General features: G+C 44.1%; 1 protein-coding gene across 6 annotated transcripts; it reads right to left on the bottom strand.

The window, feature by feature from the left end:
• Nucleotides 1–89: 89 nt before the first annotated feature.
• On the bottom strand, nt 90–27986 carry ccser2a (coiled-coil serine-rich protein 2a). Of its 6 annotated transcripts, none has more exons than XM_029835086.1 (12): nt 27493–27986; nt 24645–24871; nt 24352–24500; nt 19253–20718; nt 18953–19164; nt 14521–14614; nt 12575–12683; nt 12313–12490; nt 11187–11250; nt 10938–11062; nt 7333–7479; nt 90–840 (listed from the first exon to the last, which is right to left on the bottom strand). In XM_029835086.1, exons 4-12 carry the CDS (start codon nt 20673–20675, stop codon nt 220–222), a joined length of 2973 nt encoding a protein of 990 aa, XP_029690946.1. In that variant the 5' UTR covers nt 20676–20718; nt 24352–24500; nt 24645–24871; nt 27493–27986; the 3' UTR covers nt 90–219. The 6 variants fall into 6 exon arrangements, with proteins under 6 accessions (XP_029690946.1, XP_029690945.1, XP_029690944.1 ...); XM_029835087.1 differs by lacking the exons at nt 24352–24500; nt 24645–24871 and adding exons at nt 2899–2938; nt 3874–3958 and having other exon boundaries at nt 635–840; XM_029835085.1 differs by lacking the exon at nt 24352–24500.

Raw genomic sequence — 27986 nt, 5'->3', positions numbered from 1 at the left:
ATGAGCAGTTCTGGAGGAGAACTGTCAGTCAGAAAGTCAGAAACCACAGAGCGCCACAATACCAGTATCAATGACACGTGCAGTCCCTGAACGCTTCATGTGTTTATTAGCTTAGTGAAAGCTGACACACATATTAATGTCAGAGTGATTTTGACTCCATTTGAGCTCCTGGGCAATCTTCGGCATCCTGGATGACCCTTTGGGCACCTCCTGACAGGGCTAGTCCAGGCTGGAGCTGGTCCCCCTCGTATCCCTGGGAGGTCTGGATGTACTGCGAGGCTTAAGCAGCGAAGTGCCACACAGACTTCTTGGGTGCACCTGAGGTTCAGCGTGAAAGGAGGGAAGGCCTCTAGAAGGAGGGGGCAGCTGTCTGGGCTGGTTAGCCAGAGGCACCAATGAGTTCCCTGACTTGAGAGAAGAAACACCACTGGTGGTGCCTGGCTTGAGTGCAGGCAGAGACACGCGCTTCTGAAGGCGAAGAGGCTGCAGCAGGCGGGGGCAGGTTGAAGCAGCTGGAGTGACAGACTTTTGGAGCATTGCGGTGGGCGCTCTCCACTCACTGTGAGCTCCAGAACCTGGAGTGTCTCTGGTACTCTCCTCCCGTGAGGCTCCTGGGCAGCGCAGACGCGTGTTTATGAGACCACTCAGTTTGTGGGGGTCGACTGGCCCAGTCACGTCCACCAGAAAGTGTCCGTCAGGTGTGTCAACCTCTATATGGGTTTCTCTGCCTGGTCTGCTCTTTCTGAGGTCACTGTGGCCCTCTGTGGGGGGAGTTTTTACTGCTCTTCCCTGGTGGAGGTGCTCGCTGAGGTTGGGGCTGAAAGGCTGTAGTATTTGAGGCTGTAGAGAAGAAGAAAGGGGGATTAGAATTCTGAAACGGCAATAAAGCATCTCAGGAGGGTAAAGTTTACAAGAGAAGAAGTGATTTTCTTTTTGTTTGAATACCTGAATCACAGCTTTTATTGACTTCTTTGTTTACCCTTTAATAGGGGAGCTATTTCAGGACCGAGAGCCGTAGCAAAGTCACAGAGGAGCCCTGAATCAGCATTTACAGTAAAAACAAGCAGAGAATGACCTTGACCGTGTGTGTGCCTGGAATCTCTTGAAGTCCTCCAAACTCATTTTCTGATCGCTGCTGCAGAGACGCTTCAGGACAATCAAACTAAGAGCTATGATGGCGACTGGTGTGGATGCAGAATCATCTAACAGAAGCCCTCAATTCAGCCCCGAGGCAGCTTCTGTTCCAGTGGAGTTCAGCACATTCAAAAGTAACTAAGTAACACAGCTGATAATTGTTTAATAAGTAAACAAGCACAAACCGTCTGCAGACAGAGCTGGTGTGACTTTAACACCTCCACCAGCTGAGATGGTTCTGCTCCACATAAATGAGCATTTCTGCATGAATCACCGCAACAAACTGAGGGAAATCACCTCGCAGGTACGCTTGGACACACTTAGGTAGAATCCTGATGGCTACAGGTAAAATATATAGATCTGTGATGAACACACACCAGAGGAGTGTTTACGAGTGTTTCTGGGGACCTGTTAGGACTCAAGTGGTTGATGGAATTTCAGGGATCTGTCGACAAAGTCAAAGGATTACTGTCAGAAAGGATATACTGCCCCCCCCCCCCCCCCCCCCCCCCCCCCACACACACACACACACACACACACACGCACATACACACACGCTCAGACACACAGATCCAATGATGAACACAGCAGAGGTCAGAACGTTTTGTGTGTTTTTATCACTCATCTCTGCTGAGGGGAGGCAACTGTCTGGGGCCACAGCTCCATCTCCTGGCCCTTTGACCATTACTGCACCCACAGCTCACGCAGATGCTGCCATCACGTCACACAACAGAATGATGTCTTTACGGTTCACGAGTAAAGAGGTGGTTTATTGCAGCGCGGGGCAGGATCAATTGATTCAATGCTTGGTGAAAACATGTGACTCACTGGTTTCAACCTGTTTAAATCCTGTGACTGATGCAGAGAATAGCTGAATGCAGAGAAGATCATGGCTGTTTCAGCTGCTTTAGTTACTGACAGTTGCAGAACACTGCGTCTGGGGTCACCATGAATGACTGTTTACATCCACAGCTACCCGGATCATTCTCAGCTCTCTATTTAAAAAAAAAAAAAAAAGGAAATAGCTTGCTAATGATAGCGATGCTTTCAACGGTAAATGAGCATTCTGGCCCAGAAATGCACCCATCTGAGAAACCTGGAGGATGTCAGGCAATCAATCCCCGACCCCCATTTCTGAATCCATCAAAAGAAAGGAGAAAAATATCAAAAACCCGATGGAGGAGGTGAATTTTTCCTCTTCCGTCTGCCAGAGGAGGATGAGAGTATATGCCTGGCACTCCACCTCAAAGCTACATTAGATTTCATAGCATCTTTTAATATTGGTGGTTATAAAAATTGATTTAGGCTGTCTTGTGAATTTATTAAGCTCTGAAAGGAGAACAGCATGATTATGTAGATCGCTCCTTTCCTTGTTTAATTGCTTTTGATAGGGGAGTTAGAATGAATGAAAGAATAATTGCACATGGGTATTCCTCAGCACCATTTCTATTTTAAAACAACCTCGTCACAGAGACAATCATCAGAACATGCACAATGTTTTCTGCAGAGTTCATTTGGAAGAAAACCCAAGGAAAATAAAGAATATGTGGAAAGAATAATGACATTTTAATGTACTCGACAATAAATGAAATATGGGAAATTCATTCCAAATGAAAGCAACACTAAGACAGAAGAAGATCAAACTGAAGGCAGATGACACAAACACACCAAAAACATGCAAATGCAAACAGAGACGAGCATGCTTCTGTCATGCCGTGTCAGCAGGGTCTTGCTGACTGCTTGTTAAAGAGAGAGGTACTGTACCAAGCTGTGTCAAAGAAGTACTGCACTAGCTGCTCCACTCCTTGTCACAAGCACCATGTGCGCAGAGGCAGAGGTGAGAGAGAACATTGGACATTCAATTACAGTCACAGAAGCAGAGGGAAAGTGTTTCAGGGTGGGTCGGGGGGCAGGAAAGCGCTGGCTGGGCATAAGAAGATATTTTATATGCAGGACTGAGGTAATGTGTGTAATATATGTTGCCCGTTAGCTACAGAACCATACACTGTTCTGCACAATACTTTAATACACCCTCAATTCTGCCAGAATTTGCCCTCTAAAGACTCCTCTGATTCATTTAGAGTCCACTCTCCCAGCAGGAGCAACCTAATTCAGGGCTTCCTCCAAACTAGCCAAACATCAGAACACGAGGCTGCATGTCGGCTGTAGCTTTAATTCATTTTCATTTTTACGACTATTTCTCCCCTGCTGTTTATCTCCCACATCACAGGCATTCCTTTGATGGACTGTGTTTTTCTTAATTAGACTCAGTCTGTGTTCTCCAGGAGAAAATGGACTACATATATGACACAGGCTATTAATAAAATAAAGTGCAACTGAAATTAAAGTAGCCTCAGACTAACTAAAAAAAGAAATCAGCACTTAGATGGGTGAGGTTGTTAAGCACGCACTGATGTTTCAGCATTCCTGCAGTTAAATTCACTCTTACCACCTATAGAAATACCAGGTTGACTAGTCCTACGTTATCTATGTATTTGTCTTTGTCTCATACATGCCATTGCCTCTGTAATATACTTGAAGGTGCAGTCATTGGTGACCTTCACTAAAGGCATGAGCCAAAAATTGTCCCACATTACTCTAAAATGAAGTCTGAGGTTTTTTAGTCTTCTAGTTTTTTCTTCTCTTTTTCAAAATAAAGTGTTTCCAAGCAGGTTACAGTTAGCAGGAAGCGTTATGATCTGAAATGATGAACAGCAGAAGAGGATGTTAGTGACTCACTCTGTCTGCGCTGGAGCATGCCGGCGCAGGTCAAGCCCTGGTGCTGTCCCTGCCATGGGGAAAGCAACTGGGTGGGAAGCAAACCCTACATAGAGGAAAAGACAGAGGACAAAAAGCTCACACAGGCACAGAAAACACACACTCTAGCATGGTGTTATTGCATTATCAGTCAACACAGGCAGTTAAAACATCATGCATGCGTGTTAAAGAAAGACCCGACACATGAGGTGGACAGCGTTGCTGTTCATAACCATCATGGCTCCCAATACAGAAGAGATTCAACTCAGTCCAGCTGCTTCAAAACCCTCTTTGCAAAGCTGTTGGAAAAGAGGAGCAGTGAATTTCTCTGATCGGCCCTCATCCATGTCCTTTCTTGAACGGCAACAACTATTACAGCAGGAGGTCTGAGCACAAGACTCCCACAGAGGCTTCATTTTCAGAGCGAAAAACCTGAGGCACGGAGAACGGGAACCATTCTGAGAGAGCACAGCAGCTTTATTAGACCTTGGCTGCAGGTTAGCCAGTCAATTTCTGCCGTTTTCCTTCATTGTAAATGTCAGGGTTTGACTTGAGCAGAAATAGAAAGTGAGAAAATGAGAATGTTACTCTTATAACAATGCATCATCACATTTATTTTCATTTGGAGAGTCTGTGCTTTTGTAAACAGCTGTAAGATAGCATACACAGAACAACCTTCATATGGGACTGGCTAAAAAGATGACCGCGCCCACCCAGATCCACAGAATTCCAATCTTTCAGACAATCGGTGTACTTTGTCTGGCTGCTATACAGATTATGCAACTGCTGCTGGGAAGACAACCCAAACCGCCATCTAATTACAGGCTGTACTGCCACTTCTTTAGAGTATTTAAAATGAACCGCAGATCTGCCTCTGCTTCCATCAAGGCCTCTGCTGGAACCCCTAAATCCACTACAGCTTATCTGGTTTTGTTACAGCTAATACACCAGGTTGAGATGCAACATCTAATTTTACTGACTCTGTGACTCTCCAATTAAATCTGTGTGTGTTCGTGTGCATGCACGCGTGTGTTCATGTTTGTGTGATAGCTGTCAGTGATGCAATAGGGTAGATGGGGTGGGTGAATGGGTACTGTTCTTTTCTTCTCAGTCGGTTTCTTCATCCCTTCTATATTCACACTGTCAGTCTCACAATGGAGGAATAAGAGTGAAAAACACAGGTTAAAATTGAGCTTTACAGCAAGAAATGAGAAGAAAATACAACCAAAACGATTAAAAAGACATGAATGGCAGTGATTATAGAAGAAGTGGATGTTTAAATGGCAGGGAGGGAGTAGGAGGATGCTGTAATTATCCTCTGCTGCATGTTGTGTTGCCTCGCTACAGTTTCAGTAGCAGTTGTGCACTGCACGTGTGTTTATCTGGCTTATTAAAACAGTCGATTGTTTAGCCACAAAAGACACAAAATGAGACAGAAACACAGACAAAATGTTTTCTATTGTGTTACCTCTGAAAGCAGCACAGTTCTCATCATTCTGTGCTCTACAAAAGCAAATAAGGCAACAGAAATCCTGCTGAGGTGACCTGCTGCAGGTCCTTAAAACCTGTGGAGGTTGTGTCTCCCCTTCCTGGTGGGGGAGGGCAATGTGTAACTCAGCAGCTGTGTGTGTGTAGAGGGAGAAGGTGCTAATGTTGCCAGTGAGCTTCCACAGACGGTGGGAACGTAGTGCCTATCCAACAGAGGAACTCAAATAGTGCACCTGGAGACGGTGAGGATGAACAACTCACATCAAAACATCAACTGCTGGAAGGAAAAATGGGCATGCACAGTAGCACCTCGCTGAAACTGTCAATCGCCCTGTTCCTGTGTCAAAGGTCATGAGGTTACTCTGATGTTAAACCCTCGAGTTTTCCCTGGAATCCTTCTCTCAGCTGTTGGCAGGTTTAGGCCGGATCTTCGCTCAGACCTTCCAGTATCTGAATGGAAATTTTAACCTTTGGGCTACTGAAAAGGAAACTACACATCTTAACCAAAGCTATAATAAGATATTTTGACATCAGAATTATTCTTGGCTGATTCTTCCAGCTTTGCACTCAAAAACACCAGCAGAAATCAGGAGGCTACACCACAGTTGTGGTTCAGCAGCAGTTTAAATGCCAGAGAAGAAGAAAGTCAACAGGAAGGAGCATTTGAGGGCATCAGAGAAAGAGAAAAAGAATAGACTATGACAGATAGGGGGTACGTTTGTCAGAGCTCATGGTTGTGTACCAGGAAAAGTAATCATAAAGCATACTCCATGAGCATGTTTGTGCCAGAAATTGAGAAGTAAAAAGCTTTGGGGAAGATGGAAAAGAGATGAAAGGGAAACTGAGGAAGGGAATTTCTGAATAAGATCTTTTCAAAAGCACTAACCCTTCAGTCAGAGCAGTGGCGAGCACTCTGACACCGTCTGAAATACACAAACACTGACCCTGGTATTATATTGTCCTCGTTATGTCAATCATGGGATAAAAATCCAGGAACAGGATTTTTGGTGTGACGGGTCATTTCAGTTTCTGAAAAGTGCAAATGCACCGACCATTTTAATGCTACGTGAGAGAGGGCAGAACTGGGTCTGAATATCTGGTGGAGGCACGATGCTAAAGGAACAGCTAGAAACATGAGTAAACAGCACAGGGAGGAGTGGGGGGGGCTCCTTTCTGGTTGAGTGAACTGAACTAGTCTGAACTGGCCTCGCTCCCCTGCAGTGTGTAATTCTCAAGCATAATGATGCTTGTGTCTTTAGAATCATTTAATTATAAAGTTATAACTGTTTCATTGTAGACCAGTTGCACTCCCGTTCAGACTCTGTGACCCGCTCATCTTCTGTTAACCTTTTCTTTTATTACTGGGGGCACTGTGAGAAGCTGCCACCGTGGCGATAACTCCCATCAAGCCCAGCTGTGCTGGCTTTGATTGTTGCCATAGCAACTGTTAAGCAGGTAGGGACCTTCTTTTCCTAATTGTTTGCGAGGTTGCAAGCTCCATTTTTTCCTCATGACTAAAAAAAATATCGTATGAATGTTTAGACCCGCTCTGTGTATTTCAGATAAACCTGGCACCGATCCTGCCGACTGACGCTTCCTCCTTTGCTGTTTTCACTTGTCAGTTACTAATATTTTGTGATTTCCAGCATTAGAGAGCAGGTCAGTGTGGGAGTGTTTCCCAGATCCTCGTCTGTGAGTCCTGCTGCGTAGTCAATAATCGGTTGCCTTGAAGCGCGCTATGATGACATGATACTGAACACGTCTTTGTCCACCTTTTACACCCTCTCTGTGTGCCTCCATCTCCTTCTTCTCTCACTCCCCTCAGGACATCATCAAACATCAACACTCACCTCATCAGCCAAGCCAAACAGGAAGTGACCCTCCAGACTTTGTGCATATAATTACATGCCTTCAACACATGTTGCACCTGAAGCAGCGAATACACGGACTCACTGTGTGTCTTGTTGACCTCCAGTATGTCTGGGTGGCCTTGTCATAATGATGCTGCTTCCGATTGTCCGTTTGTCTTTCACCCTGGTGTAGAGAGGAGGGCGCCCTCTGGTGGTGGCAGTGGCACCTGATCTGCTGACCTTGAGGAGGCTGAGAAAAAAAGAACAGGCCAGAAATAAATATCAGTCACCCTCTGCTCCATATTGGTCTTAAACCCAGCATCACAAATACATTTTATAAATACTGCTAAAGGTTTTATCAGATTGTGGGTAAATATGTGAAAAGATAATCATTGAAGTCGAGCCTGTGCCAACGTCTGACGATTGGTTTTAGCACATTGACTTCAGATCTACTTTTCAAACCTGTATCGATACCTTGTGCATGAGACCATCTTAAATATACTTTTTTTGAATCATCTGGAGGTTAACATCTCTGTTCGTGCATACGCAGTATAGAAAGATATACTTGGTTATAAAAGCTGTGCCAAAACCTGACAGGTGTTACTTTTTGTAGCCCGCCTGGAAATCTTCTAACACTGCAGCCCATAATGATGAACTCATGAGCGCTACATAGCAGAAGCACCATCCACTGTCAGGACTGGGAAATCAGTTTTCTATCATAGATGGCTCTACTTTCCTCTCTCTCATTATTTCTTTTTTCTGTTCTTTTCACATTCTCAGCCCAAGACACACACAGATGCAGACAGAATAGTCAGCCACACGCAGCTCCACCAGTGTTTTCTCATTACTTCAGTATATTCAGTTTCACTTTCCGTCTCTCAGCAGTTTCACTCCTCTCTCGACTCTCTGCAGTATTTCCTACAAACCTTATAAGATAAACAGCAGGTACAGCAGAAACAGAAATGATGGATGTTACACCTGCTTATTTCCACAAAGCTGTAATTTTATTTTCCCACCACCACAAATTCAGACTTAATCACAGCATTTAAATGTGGGTTTTTTTTGGTTGGAAAAAGAAGTGAGTAAGCCTCCCAGCAGGCTAAACTCTACTTACCACTTATGTTCTAAACTCCTCAGCATGTCGGCTCTTTCAGCCTCTACATAAACTCAGCAATCTAAGCATCCCTATTTCCTTTGTCTGCCTGTGGAGGATGATGGTGCAGTGATGCTGACCTGCAGAACCTGCTGTGGGAGGGAGTCCACTCTAATTGGAGGTATTGTGTGCAGCAGAGCCGGAGATCGGGCCTCTCTTTGACACGTTGGTATTTCTCGATATGGCTGAGGTTTAAATAACGTTCTCGTGTATGACGTTGTTTGCTAACAAGGGGCTTTGTCAAAAACTAATGAACGTTAGAGTAAACAAGGGGTGATCGGTGGGCAGAGAGAAGATGAAGATAGGAGCTAAACTCCATGTATGGCGGTGGGATGGATGCAATATCCACCTTTTTACCAATTATAGTATCTGTTTTTTATTTCACTGCTCATGTCGCATAATCATTTGATCAATCACACATGCTCTTTCCTCATGCTCCTCTCCAGCCAGGCCTGAAAGGTCAGACGATGTTCTTCCACGCTGAAGTTAAAAACACCAGTTGTAGCTCAGTGCTAACCCCCAGGAGGCAGACTGCACATGATACAGGCGTGCAGTTTCAATACACAGTGACAGCTAATGTGGGATCATCAAACATTGTTGGGGTCGGAACCGCTGGGACGTACTCGTGTGTTCACTTAGCTTATTATTTGTAATCTCATCGTTTCAAGTCTGTGGCGCTGCTAACATGTCAATTCAAAGGATTCACTGGCACTGTGACTGTACAGCGCCACCTGCTGTTGGCAGATTAGACTCAGTTCACATTAAATTTAACTTGATCTGACAACTGTTGAATTAAATGTATGAATGAATTAAATCAATTAAATGAACATATTACATACAACAAACATATTTAGTCTGATTTACAGTTCAAAGTAAATGTGCTGCTGGAATTTAGATGAAGTTTTGTGTTTGTGTTCTGAAACGCCAAAAAAATGTAGATTTTTAAAGCAATTTTACAGCAGATCTCGAGAATAAATACGATTTGTCTTGAATGTACTATTGTTTCCAGGGAGGTTATCTATGCAGGACAGACTTTCCTCCAGCACTTTTGCTTCCTCTGTGTAAGATCTAATAAAGCTGGACTGATGGAGGCAAAAGATAAAGGAGGGCAGCAGCCAGATAGGTGGGACAATCTCGACTTGACAGAGGGTGAAACGTCCAAAGACATCCGACTGAAACTGTGTGTAACCACAGTAATGATTTATCTGGAGGTAATGAATTGTCATCAGATCCAAGCTCCGCTCCTCTCTCCTTCCCTCTCCTCCCCCTCCCCAAATATTGTAGCTAATCGTTTTTATGACTTCCTGTTGGTCTTTAATACATTCCCCCCAGCGAAAAGTGCTGGGAACAACAAGGGGAGCTTCTGTTTTATCTTGATCCCGGAGCAGATCTGAGCCAGTTACTGATCCACAGTCTTTATCCATCATCTATGATACTGCAGACCCCCACGCTATCAACAGCTGCTCCAGGAATCTGATGCTTACCTGTGTGACTCTCATTTATTGGAGCCATTATATTTGGTATTCTAGGTTGACCAAAAGCCGCATGCACTGAACTGGTAAACGTTCCTTTGGTTCAACAATGGTTCTGGGGTTGTTGCACCTCAGTTCTGCCTTTGAGACGGTGGATCATGACATTCTATTGGACAGACCCAGGAATCACTTTGGTGTCTCGGGTCAAGTGCTCATGCGGTCAGGAGGTTTACAATGTTTTCTTTCCTGTCAGGAAAGAGTCCCTCAGGGTTCTGTCCTCGGCCCATTGTTATTTTCATTGTATTTGGCACCGCTGGGTCAGATCTCCAGATGTTTCTGACTGTTACAGCTGTTATCCAGGAGAAACTGTTTGGAACTGGTTTTGAGCTAATTTCCCATTTTATCAAATTTATCAAAAACTGAAATGACTTTCATTAGATGAGCTAAACGTAGCCAACAGTAGGAGTACCTCGGTCTATCTGTTGATGATTGTTGTATTTACTGTATGTCCAGGACATACTGTATGTTCTTTTGACCTACATGTAAAGGAAAGGTGCTGAGATTCTCATACATGCCTTTGTAACATCCAGGCTGGATTACTGTAATGTCCTTTTATCAGATTTACCAAAGAGAAGGAAGCTTGCAGATGGTTCGGAAGGCACCTGCTCGTATTCTAAACATATCAGACCTGTTCTGGCCTGATTGCACTGGCTCCCATTGCAGGTCAAAGCTGATTTCAAAGTGCTTCTTGCCTACTTATAAATTAGTAAATGGCCACGCAACAAACGTCTATTTGCTAGTTCGCTTCTCACTCTCAGGGGCTGGGACTTTTAAATGTCCCGATGGTAAAGAAGAATTCTCTGCTGAGCAAGTTTTCTCATCCCAATATTGCACCAATGTTGTTGAAGAGTCTTCTAAAAGACATTAGGCTGAAGGGTCTTGTGCTCTTTACATTTTTTTCTGTTTTCTTTGCATTGTTTTTTACCATTGTAAAGCACCAAGATGGAAAGTGCTCAATAAATAAATGTATTATTATTGTTGTTGTTGCTGTTACTATTATTATTACAGGTGTTTTGAACTCACCATTTGTTCCTGTTGTTGTTTAAGCTGATGACACTGCAGAGTGAGCTGAGCGATGGTTCCATCTCGACTCCTCAGCTCAGCTCTGAGCATTTGCACTTCCTTTATCAGCTCCTCAAACTGAAGCATGCACACGTGCGCGCACAGACACACACACACAGACACACACACACACACACACACACACACACACTGTAAGGCTGGGTACAACAGCACAATCACTTAGCTGCAAAATGGGTGGAAAAAATGATACCTGTGATGTGGTGTTGTCTTCAATCTCCACAGGAACATCTGGTGGAGAGTCTGTATCCTCAAGCTGGAAAAACACAGACATGAGCAAGGAGACATGGGCGCGCACACACGCACACACACACACACATGCAACACAGTCAGTTGGATCAATGACAGCTGGCCTGAGGCTTGCCTGGGGAGCAAATTTCACTACTCTGGAATAAGTGTGTTACCCACAGCCGACCCTGAACTGGCAGCCACTGATGGCAGATACATGAGGTAGCGGTAGATGCCAGAGATGTTTTCAAACATTCTATACATTAAAAACTCACTCGGGTCATAAAAGATCTTCACTAAATGACGCAATCGTGCTTCATCTGCTCAAAATGCTGCCACTGCAGAAAAGTCTCAGTGGCTCCATGTGAAGTTAGACTGTAAAACTGATTATTTATCTCTTTCTGTAGCAGCTTGTTGAATCCAATCTGCAGCTATGTAAGTGAGTGCAGCATCAATCTACGTCTACACCAAACCCAGGTAGCTTCAGATGGCTGCTGTACTTCTGCAGAGTAAAGTGAAGCTGTGTTAGGATGCTGCAGGGCTCATTTCCCTCCCTTCAGCTAAATGTAATATTATAAAACTACACAATTAAAAACAGACTCACTAATGGGCAACACAGACAGACTTTCTCCTGAGGCTACACGTGAAAGACTTGGGACTAATTGCAATGAGCTCAACCACATCTAAAAGGGACATTTTACTCAAATGTAAACATAAATATTGTTTTCCTGTTGTAGGCAAAGTCATTTCTTTTCACCGGTGCATTAGTGAAGCGTCCTCCAGTGTTTGTTTTGGACAATGTGTTTTTTTCATCTTTTTTTCTCCACTGAATCTTTTATGTTGCATTCAACATGTTTTATTCACTATGTTTTCCAATGAACAGGCTTTAATACACCCGAGAATAATCCTCAATATTGTAAAGTGGACCTATAAGAAGGGCTTGTGTTTCAATAATAAATATTTGTTTTAATGAAGGTCATTGAATAAAAGGCTGGTTGAGGAAACAAACCAGCTATGTGTGTTCTGCTCCTCTACACAGGGTCCCAGTCCTAATGTGTCCCTGCAGTCAGGTGCAGGTGCTGCTTCATACCTGCAGCAGCATTTTCAGCCTGAGCAGCTGGTTCTTCAGTGAGTTGCAGTCCTGGGTCATGTATTCCAGAGTGAGTTCATCCACCACTGGCGTGCAACAAGGCTGCCTGCCATCAGAAAGCCCCATCTGTGGCTGCGCAGAAACCTTGATGCCATCAGAAGCCTGAAGGACCGGGGCCCTGAGACAGTAAAATTACATTTTACAGTGAATGTGAGATTACCATAAACAGGGAGTTTGTCTCAATCATATAAATCTACTCAACCTGCGATCAGGGTGGAGGTGATTTGGTCCGCTCCTGCGCTGGCATTTACGGCGCTGCCCCTGCTGACTGCTCCTCTCCACATGTTCAATATTAGACATCCCGTCAGTACCTAACAAATAATTTGCAGTATGAAGAGCAAGAATGTGTCTCAGAACAAATGGATCTGTGTGACAACACTGAGATGGGGTTAACAATCTGTCTCAGCTGTTATTTGAAGAGAAAATGACTGTAAGATAGAATTCATGTCTGTTTTTACCTCTGTTTCTCTGGCTGCCATTCAACAACACACACGTACGCATACACACAAATATACACACATATACATATACACACACACATGGAGCAGGAGAATGCAATCATCCATATTTTACACTATTTTATACTGTAATGAAATTGTGATCTGAACTCTTCCTTCTCACCACTCTAAGAAAACACATCACATAAAAACAGAGACTTAGACACAGAGTGACAGGCAGCTTCACTTCCTACCAGGAGAAAGGACACATGAAACCATGCAGCTGGGAAATGATCCATGACCGCAACAAACTGACGATTAATACAGCACAAGACCCTTGAGTTTCTTGTGTATGCTGGATAGTTTGTGAACTTTCAAGGACAAAGAGGAATTAAAAAGAAATGAAGAAATGCTGAGGGACTTAGAAAAAAAAATCCAACAATAGTGTTTTATATACGTTACCCAAATGTCACTAAATAATACAAGAGCGGACAGCCAGTTCCATTCTCAGCAGAAAACTCTGCATTTGTTCCTCCTCCTCTCAGAAAATCCTCCATATAGAACAGATTCAAGGCAAGTGGAACTCAGAGTGGTGTGAAAAGGCTCCTCGTCCTGTCAGCTGGTGAGCAGTTAAAGGGCCAGAGAGAAAAGCAACCCAGCACCCGCCCTGCCTGATTCTGTCGTTGTTGACAGTCTTGTTTTTCTGGGAACTCCCTAGGAACTGGTGCTGGGGGGAGAGTCTGAAGCAACTGGAGCTGAGCTGTGGTCTGGCTGTTTTGTGCTGGATAGAGACCAGCTGAGATGACTGGTTCCTTTCTATAATAAAGCAGACAGACTCCTGTCGGGGACCCTACAACTAGATAAGAATATTATATTGGACAACCCTCGTCCCCATTTTCTCCTCTTCTCTTACCCACTTCCTGTTTGGTTGGAAGGTCAGGGTGTCTTGAGGAGGGAGAAAACAGCCTTCCCTGTCCTATCTTTAAGGCCTGGTCTGGTGGGAGGGGTCTGACTGGACAGTCTGCCCTGCTTATGAGACTCACACTGGTCATGATCTCGCCTGCTATAAATACAGCTGCCATGTGAAGAGGAGTAGGAAGGAATGTCAGCCCACTCCACATTCATGTCACTGGAACAACTGAATACAGCCTAATCCAACACATACAGACCAAAAGCTGCTGAGTTTATACATTCATAATGCTTAAATAGCCGAGTTATATGAACCGAGGCATCTGTGCATCTGGTCATGTGATTAGAGCCACGTCAGAGGAGGTGGAGGTAAAGGAAGAGGTGTTTGAGGTGGTGGTGGTGGAGAAGAATGAGGTGGTGAAGAAGGAGAAGAAGGAGGTGGTGGTGGAGGAAGAGGAGGAGAAGGAGGAGGAGAAGGAGGAACTCCAGAGCATTGTAAGACTGGGAGCTCATAATAAGCAGTAAGCGGTATATTCAAATATTTTAATGGATTTGGCAGCAGCAAATCTCCAACAGACGCACATTTATATCACTCAGGTCATTTTCAGACATGTATTATTATCGCTCACAGAAAGATCAGACTTTGGATTTGCATTCATTTACAATTACAATCAGTATCTGTCCTATAATGCAAACACAGTGACCTCCAGCCATCAAAGCTGAAAAATTTATCACACAAAAGAGCAACTCGAAGGTAACAAGTAATTAGTAGAAGAACAGAGCGCCCGTCCTGGGTACTAACCATGGGGTCCATCCTCTGAGAGGTCCACATCCAGCATGAGGTCATCATCATCCAGCTGGGCACTTCCTGGAGAGTCCAGGTTGTTCAAGATATCCTGAGAACCATGAAAATCTACTGTTAGTAATTAATGTAAGATCATTCAGGAGCGTTGAGCTGATTCAATATGCGTCCGAATTCATCAAGCCAACCAGAATGAGCTGAATCATAATCAGCTGTACAATCCATCATATCAGCCTTTAAAATGTTATGATGGCTGCAGATTTGTGTGTCATTAGTGACTCTACTCCAGCGACTTTATCTCTCATCAGCCAATACTTTCTCATGGCATATATCAGAGATCTGTAAAACCCTTAATTATGGGTGATATTTCTGAACAGGCTGACAACACGAACAGCCCCAGAAAAGGCCGTTAAACTGACTGCTGCACTGCCGTCTGGGAAATTATTCAATGGAAAAATACCCAAAAGCAAAGGAATGAATTGATATTTCAAAGCTTTGTTTTTCAAGGTAATTTCGTGCTTCATGAAAAAAATGACTGGAAGACATAAGCATAAAAATGTTAATTATTGAAAACCTCATGCGTTGCATAATAAGTGAGTACTCTGCAGTGGTTAGGGCTTAACGGAGGAAACATCAAAGGGAATAAATCACAAATGCTGCTTCAGTCAAAGAGAAATTACACAAATGCAGGTGGACATAGAGCCGTCTCATCTGTCCTACTGTCTGGTGTCAGACGGTTGAAGCTGGGCTGTTGTACCACCATTGATCTCCCAGCTTCAGCCTACATCCCAACATTTGGATGCTTAGAGTTTATGTAACATTCGTCCCTCAAAGCTGTTCTGCTACAATTGGAGTGGTTTCAGACAGGACTGAAGTGGGACAAGTGCAACACAATGGGAGCAGAGACAGGAGATGACTGTACTGATGGGTACCATGGAAACCATGGAAACATGGGAGAGGATCAACCAACTGTACAGGGTTGAGGATTTACGATGCATCAGCTTGAACAATCAGAGTTCCCCTGTAGGACCTTAAATGAGCATGTCCTGTGTCCATCTCAACATCAGTTTGAAGCAGTTTTAATGCTTGTGTTGGAGGAAAGATAATGATTTTAAGGATGGGATGGTTGGTTCTTCTCAAGTTATTGGCTTTTTGAGATGGTCCATCACTCACAGACTCCCACTGGTTTCGTGTGGGAATAATAATCCCGACTGTTGATCTGAACCTTCCAGAGTGCTGAAGTACGGTAACTGCAGCATGTCACAGTTACTTCCTCCACAATCAGTCCTGTCTCTACTGCTCACCTTCGATGTGAGGGTTTGGATTCCAAGACATTCAGACTAATTTCCTCATTTATATCTATTTTTTCTGTCCTTCATCCCAGCATCACTCGCAGCTTAATCCCGTCTCTCACGTTCATCGAGTGCCTCCCAAGGAAATTACATTTCACACTGGCAGCACACAATAGCTCAGAGCAATGGAAAAATCAGGATAATCTCTCAGTTGGGGGGAGGGGATTCCCATTACTGAGAGATCCACTCCAGCAATGGTCTCAGAAAACAATTGTGCCTCACAGCTATCGTAACATAACATTAAAGGTTCAGTGGACGTGATATTAAATTCATTCTGTCACAAAGAATCCAGACTGTGTTGTGTAATAACACCTCCCAAATGGACATGACACCATTAACCTGCTTTCACACATATTCACACACACGCATTGTAATCTGACTTCAAACTGGATTTGACAGCTAACCCACTGGTTTTCATCCATCCAGCAGCCATTACAACCATCCTACCATCTTGTGGCATCCTATCCCATCATAACAGATGAATCTTTTAACACACTGCTGGAACATACAGAAACTTTCTAAACTTTGAAAGCTGAGCCTCAATTGTCCAGAGCATCAGTACAGACCTAGAAAAAAGGGGAAGAAACATTACTGCAACTTTAATTTGACCCTTTCTGCTCCGTGAGAGCAACTTTTTGAAGTATTGAGGAGAAACTGGCTGAATGTAAAAGAGCATCATGACACACAATCAGCAGTCAGCTCATTTTCACTTCGGGAAATAAGGTAAAATCAAGAAGTGTCAGGGAGAAGTTTCAGAGAACTGTACTTTTTATTCTTCAGAGTTTACGCGTGAAACTTCTTCTTTCTTTTGCATGTTGTGATGAAGAGCGCAAAGAACTGATTATTAATGACAACATTTTCAAAATATTGATGAAATAAACATTCCAAAAATGCCTTTGAGCTGGCAGCAGCACTGGGGAGAAGAGACATGACAGCGGTTTAAACTGTCAAATCATCACATGAAATAATAAAATGCAAAAAGGGGAAGTTGAATTAAATGCAAAGGAATTCATTACAAAGCCTCTACTGTAAGGAGGGAACAATACAATTTAATGTGATCCTCTGAAAACTGCCACCTTCACTACCTTCGTTACCATCGGCTTGTCTTTCCTATCTGATGTTTCCATTTATATGCAAAGTCTAAAGAGGTTTAGAAGGCAGCATGATAATGTAGTATAATAACCCAGCACTGCTGTTGGAGCCTTAGTGAGTCATTAACAGAGATGATGGAAAGACTGTTGTCATCTGAAGATGCCTCAGTCCTCAGGAATAACAAACACCACCTCAGAGGGCTTCTGCTGTGCTTGTCGATTCCAAATGAAGACAAACAAAACTAGGTGAGTTGAAGTTTTATTAATGTCTGCATACAGGCTGCATTATCTATACATGGCTGGGAAGCCATAGACAGGAAGCGTAAGTGCTTCACTCATTTACACTCTAATAAACTCGCCTGTCTCAAGCCGAAACCACAGAAGAGCACAAACCAAATAAATCAGTTAAGAGGCAGTGGTAACTCATTTGTAAAGAAACAGAGGGGACTAGCCAATGGATTGTACCCTCTGGTGTTTGGCATGAAAACAGAGGAAACAGAGGAATGGAATGCCAAATGGATTTTTGCAACCGACAAAAGAAACAGAGGTCCAAAAGCAACAGTACACAAGAGTCAAAACTTCAAAGAGAAACTCAACACAAGGCAGTCCTTTAGGTGTTTCACTGCATGTACGTGCAGGACTGTTATTTTAGAGAAAGAAGAAGAAGAAAAGTTTAAAAAACAGAACCCCATACTACATACATAACCCCCATTACAAATTTAGGAACGATGCCTTGACTGTTTTCTGAGGTAATTGCCAGGCTGTTGGCAATTGATACGCTCATTTTGTAATAAAGTGAGAGGCCACCAGACATAATTTCTACGTCTGATGATGCCTGGCTTTGGTGTGGGACAAAATTGTGTCAAAGCCAGAGAAAAATTAGGAGTTACTGTGAGAGGAGGCCTCCATTTCACAATGCCAATTTTGCAAAGCTGCTACTGTACCAAAAGGCATGGCGCATCATGGGAATGCTATTATCAGCTCAGGTAGCCCACTCCATGAATTTGTACAGTGGCATAAGCCTGCAGATAAAACAGAGCTGGGAAAATGCAGGAACACACAAACCAGGAAAAATGCAAAAGTGCGTGCGTTTCTGCCCTCAGAAGGAGTCACAGTGCCCCCAAGTGGAAAGAGTTCGTCACTGCAGCTGCACAGCCCGAACAGCTAATCTGTCGTTCAGAGCTAGAAAACCTGCTCCATCATTTCATTTCATTTCTTAACAGAAGAATCTGCTCTGTGTGAAAAGGAAGAATGAGAATGAGGCATCAACAGATGCAAAAGAAAAATGTGACTCCAATTACATGAAGCAGGCTCATTTCCTCTAATCAGATATATGAGTAACGTGTTTGAAAGGCTGATCTTCACACCAGAAATGGATTCTTCTTCCTTCCCGATAACCCCTATTTTCACTTTACTTCCATTTCCTTTATTCTCCGTGAGGCAAAGCATTTTCACTTCTTATAGTGAGTAATGTCAGTCAATTTGTTCCATCTAACCAGGTGAGATTTTTAAGCTTTTTAAATTATCTTTCTATATTTGTTTCAGCCAGGAAACCAAGAAACCTCAAAAAGGCCTCTGAAGGTGTGAGAACCAGCCAAAATGTCCTCATTTTGCTAGTGAAATGTATATTCTGGTCCCCATTATGTACAGTAGCATTTACAATAACACGCACTGTAAAACCGTTGAACCGTTACATGTGATGAGGGTCTGTGTCAACAGCAGAGGTATGAACAGAACACGCATACATACACACACACACAATTGCACAAATGCACAAATCATGTTACATAACTTTAAGTCCAGTAGATTTTAAGCTCTTTAGAAATTCCTGAGATCAGGTGCTCTGCAGAAAAACGTTGTTATTTGCTTCGGTAAGTTAAAAACCAGTAAAAAAAAACAAAAACCACCATTTACTCATCAGAACCCAACATTAATTTGAGTGAGACAACTGGTCCCAGTTTGGACTAAATGCAAAGTCACCAAACTCACCAAGCTGTTCAGCTCTGAGTTATCATAGCTGCCACACTGATGTGTCCCGTTCCCCATGAAGGGCTCCAGACCATCTTCATCCCACATGTATGTCCCCCCTGAGCTGTTGGAAGGGGATAGCTCCACAGATGAAGCTTGAAGAACATCACTCAGATTCGGGGACAATAACAGTGGCCCCTGGGAGTCTTCCATGGGACTTTCTTCTTTATAGCCTGCAGAGAACATGTCAAGACAGGATAAAAGTTTACAAAAATGACATAGAAGTGGGGCTGAGATTCTCACAGATGAAGTTTTTCTTGCCTTCCAAGCCCATATTGTCCCAGTCAAGCGTCCCACTGTGAAGGCTTTGAGTCGTGTTTTGAGTGTTTCCACTGTCAGGCAGGTCTCCATCACTGAACACATCTTCAGCACTGTAAAAGTCATCTAGGAGCGCTTCATCACCGTCACCTCTGTCTAGTGATGAGGCCGAAGAGAAGGACATTTCCTCCAGAGTCTCACCTGCTGCCAGTCCACAACTCTGAGAGGGCACGCCACTCTCTCCATCTCTCTTCTCCCCATCTCCACAGCTTCCATCAATGTCACCTTTGAAGTCTCTTTTGTCAGCTTCAACAGTCAGCTCGATGTCTACTGCTGATGGTGTTCCACACTCAGAAACAGCTGATGGTCCTGTTCCTTTGACCCTCCCAAAAAATAAAGGCTTCTGCTCAGGTTTGACCTGCCCTGGTCGAGTCAGCCTGTAGCCAAAAGACCCTGCAGAGTTTCTCAGTGACTTAGTGAGAGAACAGCTGGGCAGCAGGTGCTTCTTCAGAGCAGTGGGAGTACTGGGAGAGGGTGGGATTGAGAGGGTAGGCATAGAGGAAGTACCTGAAGGAATTCGACTGCACTGGAGTGCTCCACCTAAACCTCCAGAACCTCCAAGGGTGCCATTTACAGCTCCAAGGCCTAACCCAATTCTACCATTGCTCAGCTGGGGAGGCCTGAGGAAATTGTTCTTAGGAGGCCTGAGCTGAGTGTTAGCTAGAGGCTTGGCTAGCTCCACTGCTCTGTTGAAGGAGAAAGAACGCGTCATGGGCTGACTGGTGGGTGAAGGAATCTGCTTGAAGTGGGTGAAGCTGTTCGAGCGAACCATGTTGTCCACTGGCAAGAACTTTAAGCTGTCACTAGACTGGGAGAGACTGTCCTGAGAGCTGCTTCTGAGGGAGCTGGACCCCAATTTAGGACGAACGAGGCGAGACTCTGATCCTGTTGGTGCAGGAATATTGGAGCTATTGTGATCTATTTTTGCACCATCCATTGAACTTGGACCCATTTTGCTGCCAACTTTGGGACTCATCTTCAGGGATTGTTTGGGAATGGCTTTTGGACTGGAAGCAGCTAGCATCAAGGAACCTGATCTCTTCATCTTGGGTGTTGCTGGAGACCCATTCTTTGCCTCCTTCACACATGATGAAAGTTTAGCCTTGTCTTCATCCTCAAGCCAGGTGGGGGTAGCAGAGATAGCTGGAGCTCTCCCTTCATCCCTTTTCCATTTTAGGGAGAAAGAGGAAGCAGGGATCGCACTATTTGGACATGTTGCTGGAGGACTGGTCTTACCATCCTGGGCAGGTGTGACCACCTGTGCAGAACCATTAGACAAAGCGCTGCTGCCACCACCCGAGCAGCGTCCACCAAACTTAGGCAATCTGGATACCATGGCAGACCTGAAGGATGCTCTTTCTTCCATGAGATGCCAACAGCAGCATTGAGGAACTGGGAATCACACGCAACTGGGGAAGGATAGAAAACAGTCAATTACGAGGCTTTGTGGGCAAAATTCTCTAATTAAAATAGACTTTTAATTTCACACATATAAAAACATGCTCTGCAACAATAAATTGATAAATAAAAGTGTCTTGGTGCTGTTTACCTGCTGAAGTGGGTACATGTGTGCTTCTAAAGAATGCCATTAGCAACATTAAGGTTTAATCTGAAAAGCTTACTTGCTGCCTTAAAGCTTTTATATGCTCATGTGAGGAACACAAAGACTCCTTTTAACTCTAAGAAGCTCAATTATATGACGGAGTTGATCTCTGCTGTTGTAAAATGATTTATTGAAAGACAAAAACTAAATCCACAACTGTTAGGTTCAAACTGTTCATATAACAATGCTGTAACTACTTATTATCACTCCTGACTAGAACTAGGATGATGATGGCTAAGCTGTCATCCATGTTGAACAACACGTCCCACCCCCTACAGGACACCCTGACAGCACTGGGCAGCTCCTTCAGTGAGCGGCTGCTCCACCCTCGCTGTGTGAAGGAGAGGTATCGCAGATCTTTCCTGCCGGCTGCTGTCAGACTGCACAATAAACAGAACACCCGCTAACACAATCTGAATATTATATATTCTGATATGTATATTGTATTCACCCTCTGTACCATGTACAGGTACACAGAGGCCGAGTATCCATTTATCTGGATTATTGTAAATATAAATCCTCTTTGTATATTCCAAATCCTGTTCTATTTGATTTTATCTTATTTTTCTCTGAGTGCTCTTGTTGCTGTTGTTGCACTGTAAATTTCCCCGTGTGGGACAATAAAGGATCTGAATCTGAATCTGAATCTGAACCCTGTGACCCACTTTAGCTGATGTTCTATCACCTCAGGATAGCAGGAGACAACCTGACCATCCATCCCCCATTTTCTCATATGTTCCTTTTGTAAATATCATGCTTGTTTTATCCTGTGACGCTTATGCTTTATCATATGACGCTTACACTTAAGCTTATTGTAATCTTACATGTTCGTGTGCTAGTATAAAAATAAACCTCGCCAGGGCCCACACTTGTAGCTCACACTGCAGACGTGTGGTTGCCCTTGCAGCAAGTAAACTGAAGCTTCCATCTCATTCCGCTGATGGCAACAGCACAGGAAGAAAACTGATCACTTTCTCCCCGACAAAAACTATGACCTAAATTATCTGCAAAATGTACAGAAATAAAAGGTTTCTATGGAGCCTGAGGCTTTTTTTATCCACGGCCTACAGCTGCCATAGGGATGAATATGAATATGCACAGAAGACTGGACAATTCTTGAGGGACATAAGAAAACCAGTATTGGCAAGATGAGCATTATCTGGATAGTAAGTGGGATGTGCCTGAAAAACCTCACCGGGCTGATTTCATCAGGCATCCCATTCTCAACTACATGCCCAAACCACCTTATCTGGCTCCTGTGGATGAGGAGGAGCAGTTCTACTCCGAGCCCCTCCTTAAAGATCGAGCTTCCCACCCAGACATCCTGCAGGGGAAACTGGTGTCGGCCGCTTGTGTCCGAGGATTCAAAGGAGAGGGTAGCAACATAGATCAGCTGGGAAATCACTCAGAAAAGCTTGGTCTTCGGATTTACCTCCTTCTTTACCACAACATAGTCTATATCAGCGCTGATTCTTCCCTCCCTCATGATTCCCAACATCCTCTACTTGGGCCATGACCCCAACGTCTGACCTGGGGATTTCATTTATTGTAAGTAGACCTTGGGTGGAGTGACTGCTAGCTACATCCATTTGAAGATGATGATTCATGATAGTACTGAGATCAGGAAGAGAGGAGCAGCTCAGCTCCAGAACCCTCACACATGCAGATTGTGTCAGGACTGAGTGCTGATTAAGATTTCTAAAGTGGACTAAATGTGTCTGATGTGTCAATAGCGGAAATCATACATTGACCTCTGCTGCTGCATTTAAAACAGAAGGGTTAGAGCTAATGCTGAACACACTGCTGTCAGAATTTATTAGCAGAATTTATTTAATTAAAAAAGCTTTAGCTCCTGCTCCAGGTGCAGGTAACACAGACTTGGTCTATTTTCTCTATTAAAACCTTCTGATTTGCACTAAATTCAAAAGTGAATCATTGAAGCTTGTTTTGATGTCTGGCACAAAGGCAGATAGTGGGGCAATAATCCACTGGTGCGCTCAAGGGGTGGGGGAGGGGTGCAGAGTCTCGATGTGCCCCACATTCCCGTGCATAGACACACGTGTCTGCAATCAAACAGGCTGACTAACCACTGCTGCACAAGTGTCTGGCTACACCACCATCCTAATCTGCTCCATAAACACACATGAAATCAGGTCAGCGTGTGTATTCACTTTAACCAAAGCTCCTCTGCCCTGGGGAGGGGGCGGTCACGGGAGTGAGAGCATGTCTATGTGGGTCTAATCGGTACCGATAAGATCTGCTGTCAAAGTCAGCCTCTCGGAGTTCGATGACCTTAAACTGCTCCAGGCACATACAGTATTTGCTCTCATCCTTTCAAGTAATGGTTCAATATCTCTTACAATATTTACAAAAACAACAAATTACAAGGATAACACGGATACAAAGGTCAGCTCAGGAGGAATCGGAATAACAAAGATCCCATCTCACAGATTCAGTGGTGGAGCGGCAACGCATCTGAGCCATCTGCCCAGCACCCATATGTGAAAGTGTGCCACTCCCTGTGAACAAACATCCCAGAGCCTCAGGAGAGCTAAACCAGCGGCTCCACTGGGCAGCAAAGGAAACTCAGGCTCTGAAATGATGAATTTTGCATTAAGAGAGAAAAAAAGACAGCCCACGAGTACCACAGCTGGGACTGTTCATGAGAATGATTCATTCAGAGAATGAATCAACTAAGCAAGTCAGATGTTGAAACACCTTCAACTCATGGCACGAAGGTTGTAGGCTCCAGTCCTACATGCATGAATAAAACACTAAAAAACTGGCGTCACAAGGAGGTCCAGAAGGTCAACGGGATTCAGTGATCTGATCTAGCAGAATGAGCTCATTCATTATTCTTCTGGCAAAGGTTCCAGGTTCAACTGTGCATAAACTCAGGAGAGATGTCTTCTTCAGTGGGTGCATGCAGATGGAGCAGGACAGCCTCAGGGCTTCGACCTGTCAGGTCACAGAGTCGACACATAAATGGAGATGATGTGCACGGTAAAGGAACGCTCAGCACCGTTTCTAAACGGGAGGGCGTGGTTTGTTTTCTGCCAGCTTGGTCCTGATTCATGATGTGATAAAGAGCCACAAACAGCATAAAACTTCTTGCCGGGACCTGCCAACTGCAGGAGTCAAAGCAGTTGATGTGGATGTTAGAGTCAGAGGATCCATGGTAGGCCTTCCATGCGTGATCACACATGATCAGATTTGGAGGGCTGAGGACAATCCCCCCCCCCCCTCCCCGGGCGTTCTAGTGCAACTGAAGCACAGAGTTGATTCATTTAGTGGCAGGTTTACGTGTTGGTGGAAGAAGATCTGGACTAGTCATCAGACAGGACAGTACTGGGCCACGTCACGATCCCGGAAGAGATTAAAAAGAGAGACATTAATGCAGACTAATAGGATGAGACAAGCATGAAAGCAACACTGATACCTATTGAGTGAAAGCAATACTGGGACAAGCGGTGCTGATGCATGACGACCCAGATTTGCCGAGAGGCTTTGCTAGTGCTGTTTACCAGTCCAGAACTTGAAGATCAAATGACAGGGACCAGTACAGCCACCAACATTAAGGTGTGGCATCTATCAAGAAGCAAAATGATGCAAGTATCAACGTGAACTTCCACAAGCACAGATGAATAAACCCACTACAAATCCAGCTTTCAGGGCTGGTAAGCTCTGGTTCAGATGAAAATGTAGCATGAGGAGTAAATTAGAAGAAATTACCTTATTTAAGAGATTTTAGGATGCCCGATCATTCATCTACATCCCGGAGTCAACCATTACGAGAAGAGCTACATCCTGTCGAATGACTCTGCACTTTGTTGCCTCCCTCTTCTAAACTGAAAGTAAGAGAGTGCACGAACGACGGCAGCGTGCAGCAACAGGAAGACGCTCTCCAGAGGTCGGCCTGTGTGCTGTCTGCCTCTCTCCTCGCACGTCTGTGGCAAAAGCTGTGTGGGTGGAGACAACAGAGACTTTGTGGATGTGTTAAATATTTGATAGAGCATCTTTTTGGAGTCTTGGTCACAAAGCTGAACTGGGATAAGATTTTCAGGGACCAAATGAGGAGAAGCTGCATAGTTAAAGGTTTGTTTACAATTAACTGTGTTTAAAAGCCAAAAATAAGTGATTCTTTTTTAAGTTTAAACATCTCTGAATATCACACATGACATGGAAATGAATGTTGCCTCTTCATAAATTACAGCAACTGTGTAAATATGTGCTAAAACCAATGTAAGACCCACATCACATTTTCTAGAACACAGGATGATCCACCAGAATTACAGGAAAACTAAATCTTTGATCAATGTGGATTCTCAGAAGAATAAAGGACAGAACAACATACAGACTGTAGCTCTGACCCTCCTCTCTAAGTTTAGACAAGCCTTTAAATCTCTTAAATACTTCAGTTTCCTTTCTGCCCAACTTGTTTCATTCTATTAAGAGCTTTATTAAAACCTTTCCCTTCATTCTGCAGCAACATTTTAGTCCACCAACTCATTGGAGGCAACAAAACTGCCTCTGCACCTGCCTGCGAGTGCAGTTTTCCACAGGGTTTAGTGCTGAGGTAAACTGATGTAACTGGATGGGACTCTCTACTCAACACACACACACACACGCACACACGCACACACGCACACACACACACACACACACAGACGCACGCACGCATGTTATTCTGGGTGAAACATTAGCTGAGGAACAGTCATGAAAACAGAGAAAATCAGCATGTGCACTTTTTTGAAAATCTCAAACTCTGTTTTTTGACCTTTAGTTCCTTTAGACCTTTATCTTTAGTTTAAGGACCTTTTCACTAACTTAGAGGTTTCATAATGTTGGATTGTGGTTTTTCATTTTAAACAAATACTGAGACAGCAGCCTGTGTGATCCCAAGGCCACAAAGACTCGATCACGAGACCACACAACTCAGGAGGGATTACTGAATGGGATTTGACAGAGAAGGAGCCTGGTGAAAGTTTAATCCAGTTAGAACACCTGACCTGCACATAAACGTACTGTAAAAACACATATCAGTTGGTATTTGGATGATTGGGCTTCATCTTAAATTAGAATAATACCGGTTAATTATGATACTCAAGCAAAGAAACTGCTGAAAGTATCACCATAACTTACATCATCAAGCTAATAAAGTCTAATTCCTCCCAGGCAACATTGTGCACGGTGACATCTGTGCAAACACACTAAAGAGCACAAAGAGAAGAACAGCCAACAATCAACACAGGATGCCATGAATGAGCTGCACGTGGGTTTACTGTGCATGTGGACATTTCCTGTGCTGGTTATTTTATTTTAGCAACCTTTGCAGGACAGTGCATTAGTCTGTGTTAGCGTAACTGAGAGCCTACATGCTTTTTGCCCACATGGAGCTATTCCAGGACCTGCAGCATCTGTGTGCATACTCAGGGACGAGCATACACTGCACACAGATAACTGATAAGCACGACTAATTATAGCCGTGATGACCGACCACATAGGGAGAGGCAGGCCCAAGGAGGATCAGGGAACAGTCAAAGTCATAGCAGGTCCGTAGCCTCAGAGCTCAACACCAGTCAGTGCACAGGTGACGTCATCAGCATGCAGGTCAAAAGGTCGGCCAAACGTACACAAATGACTTACAGGTGACATCACTGTCAAACAGGACGACATACAAGTAGGAAGAATGTAAATCCCCCCCCCCCCCCCCCCCCTTAGCCTTTCACCACACGCCTGTGGGACTTGCTGCCATTGTCATATAAGTAATTAATTGTTGTCTCTGTTGTTTTAGGCAGCTTATAGTGTCCCGCAAAGGTGCTGGGGTATGCACAAGTGCTATCTTTCTACATAGATTAAAAACAACTGGCGCTGATGGTCAGAGACACCCTGGAGGGAAACCCCCTTGCTATTAACTGCTGTCTGGGAGGTTGGGGCTGTTGAAAGGCAGACTGGCATAGATGTTCAGCTGTTGTTGGATGGTCAAAATGTAAACACACCCTCAGCCGGGGGAGGGGGGGGCTCCAAACCTTCTGCAAACAGGTGCTTAAAGGGACACACACAAATTTGCATATCTGAGTTAGCGTCATTGGTGGGAATGCACCTCAGGGAGGGAGGGGGTATATTAAGGGGAGTGCATCACCCATTACCCTGACTTGATGTCAGTCTGGGATGGAATCCATGTAAATTTAAACTCCAGCTGTGGAGAAAATGAATCCTCATATCTGAGTCTGACTTGCACAGAATGTATAGAATATTTAGGTTAAATATGAAGCTCCCAGCAGTTTAAGGCTGAGGTCATGAGGACACTTTTTATCATCACATTTCCCATTATGAGGTCCCTCAGCAGAACCTCTGCTAATAAAAACTTATATAATCTTACTTCTCATCTGCCCATTACGTAAACGGTCGTTTTTATTCACGGAAGAGTTAGTTTTCCAGATCATGTTCCCACCGTGGGGTGGGGTGTGTGTGTGGGGGGGTGATTAGATGTTATAAAACATGGCCTCTGACATGCAGGAATATCTGCATCTTTATTACAACCAAAGGGACAATAAAACACACTGGAGCTAGCACTTACCTGGATTCTGTCGTTAGGAGCCTATTTATGATTATGATGGATCAGCACAAACATGCTGAAAGTAAAGAGCTGAACAATGCAAGAAGCAGCAAAAGGTCCCGTTCCTGTTTAAAATGTCCAAATACACTTTTCTAGCCCATAACTGTGTCAATCTCCTCCGCTTGAAGACCGAAATCCCGAATGCTGTGCACTCGATAAAATCCTGGCGAGTCAGGTCAAAATCAGCGAGTTTGAGGAGAATTTCTCCCGGTTCCGAGCGGCGGCTGGTTCCAGTTTAGTGAACAAAACAAACCAGCGGGGCTGCTGGTGCCTTAGCCCGGAGTTGGTGTCACACAGTCGAGAACAGCCGATCAAAGCAATATCCACCTCAAAAAGGACAAAAAAAAACCGAATACAACAGCTAAATGCTGGTAAATCTTTACTTCAGAACAACCAGCATGGGGTAAGTGACCACAACAGGCGGCCCGACGAATAAACTGACCCCGGAGGGGCGG

Source organism: Takifugu rubripes, chromosome 4 (assembly GCF_901000725.2).
Source record: "Takifugu rubripes chromosome 4, fTakRub1.2, whole genome shotgun sequence".
Taxonomy (NCBI): domain Eukaryota; kingdom Metazoa; phylum Chordata; class Actinopteri; order Tetraodontiformes; family Tetraodontidae; genus Takifugu; species Takifugu rubripes.
This window is presented reverse-complemented; position numbering and strand designations above follow the sequence as displayed.

What these genes read in the sequence shown, in the direction of transcription:
- ccser2a (XM_029835086.1), bottom strand. Translation starts at nt 20,675, where the DNA reads ATGGAAGAAAGAGCATCCTTCAGGTCTGCCATGGTATCCAGATTGCCT. An exon ending in GGACAATATGGGCTTGGAAG is followed by an intron (nt 19,165 to 19,252) that starts GCAAGAAAAACT and finishes TGTTCTCTGCAG; the next exon opens with GCTATAAAGAAGAAAGTCCC. An exon ending in AGACAACACCACATCACAGG is followed by an intron (nt 11,063 to 11,186) that starts TATCATTTTTTC and finishes CGCACGTGTGCA; the next exon opens with TGCTTCAGTTTGAGGAGCTG.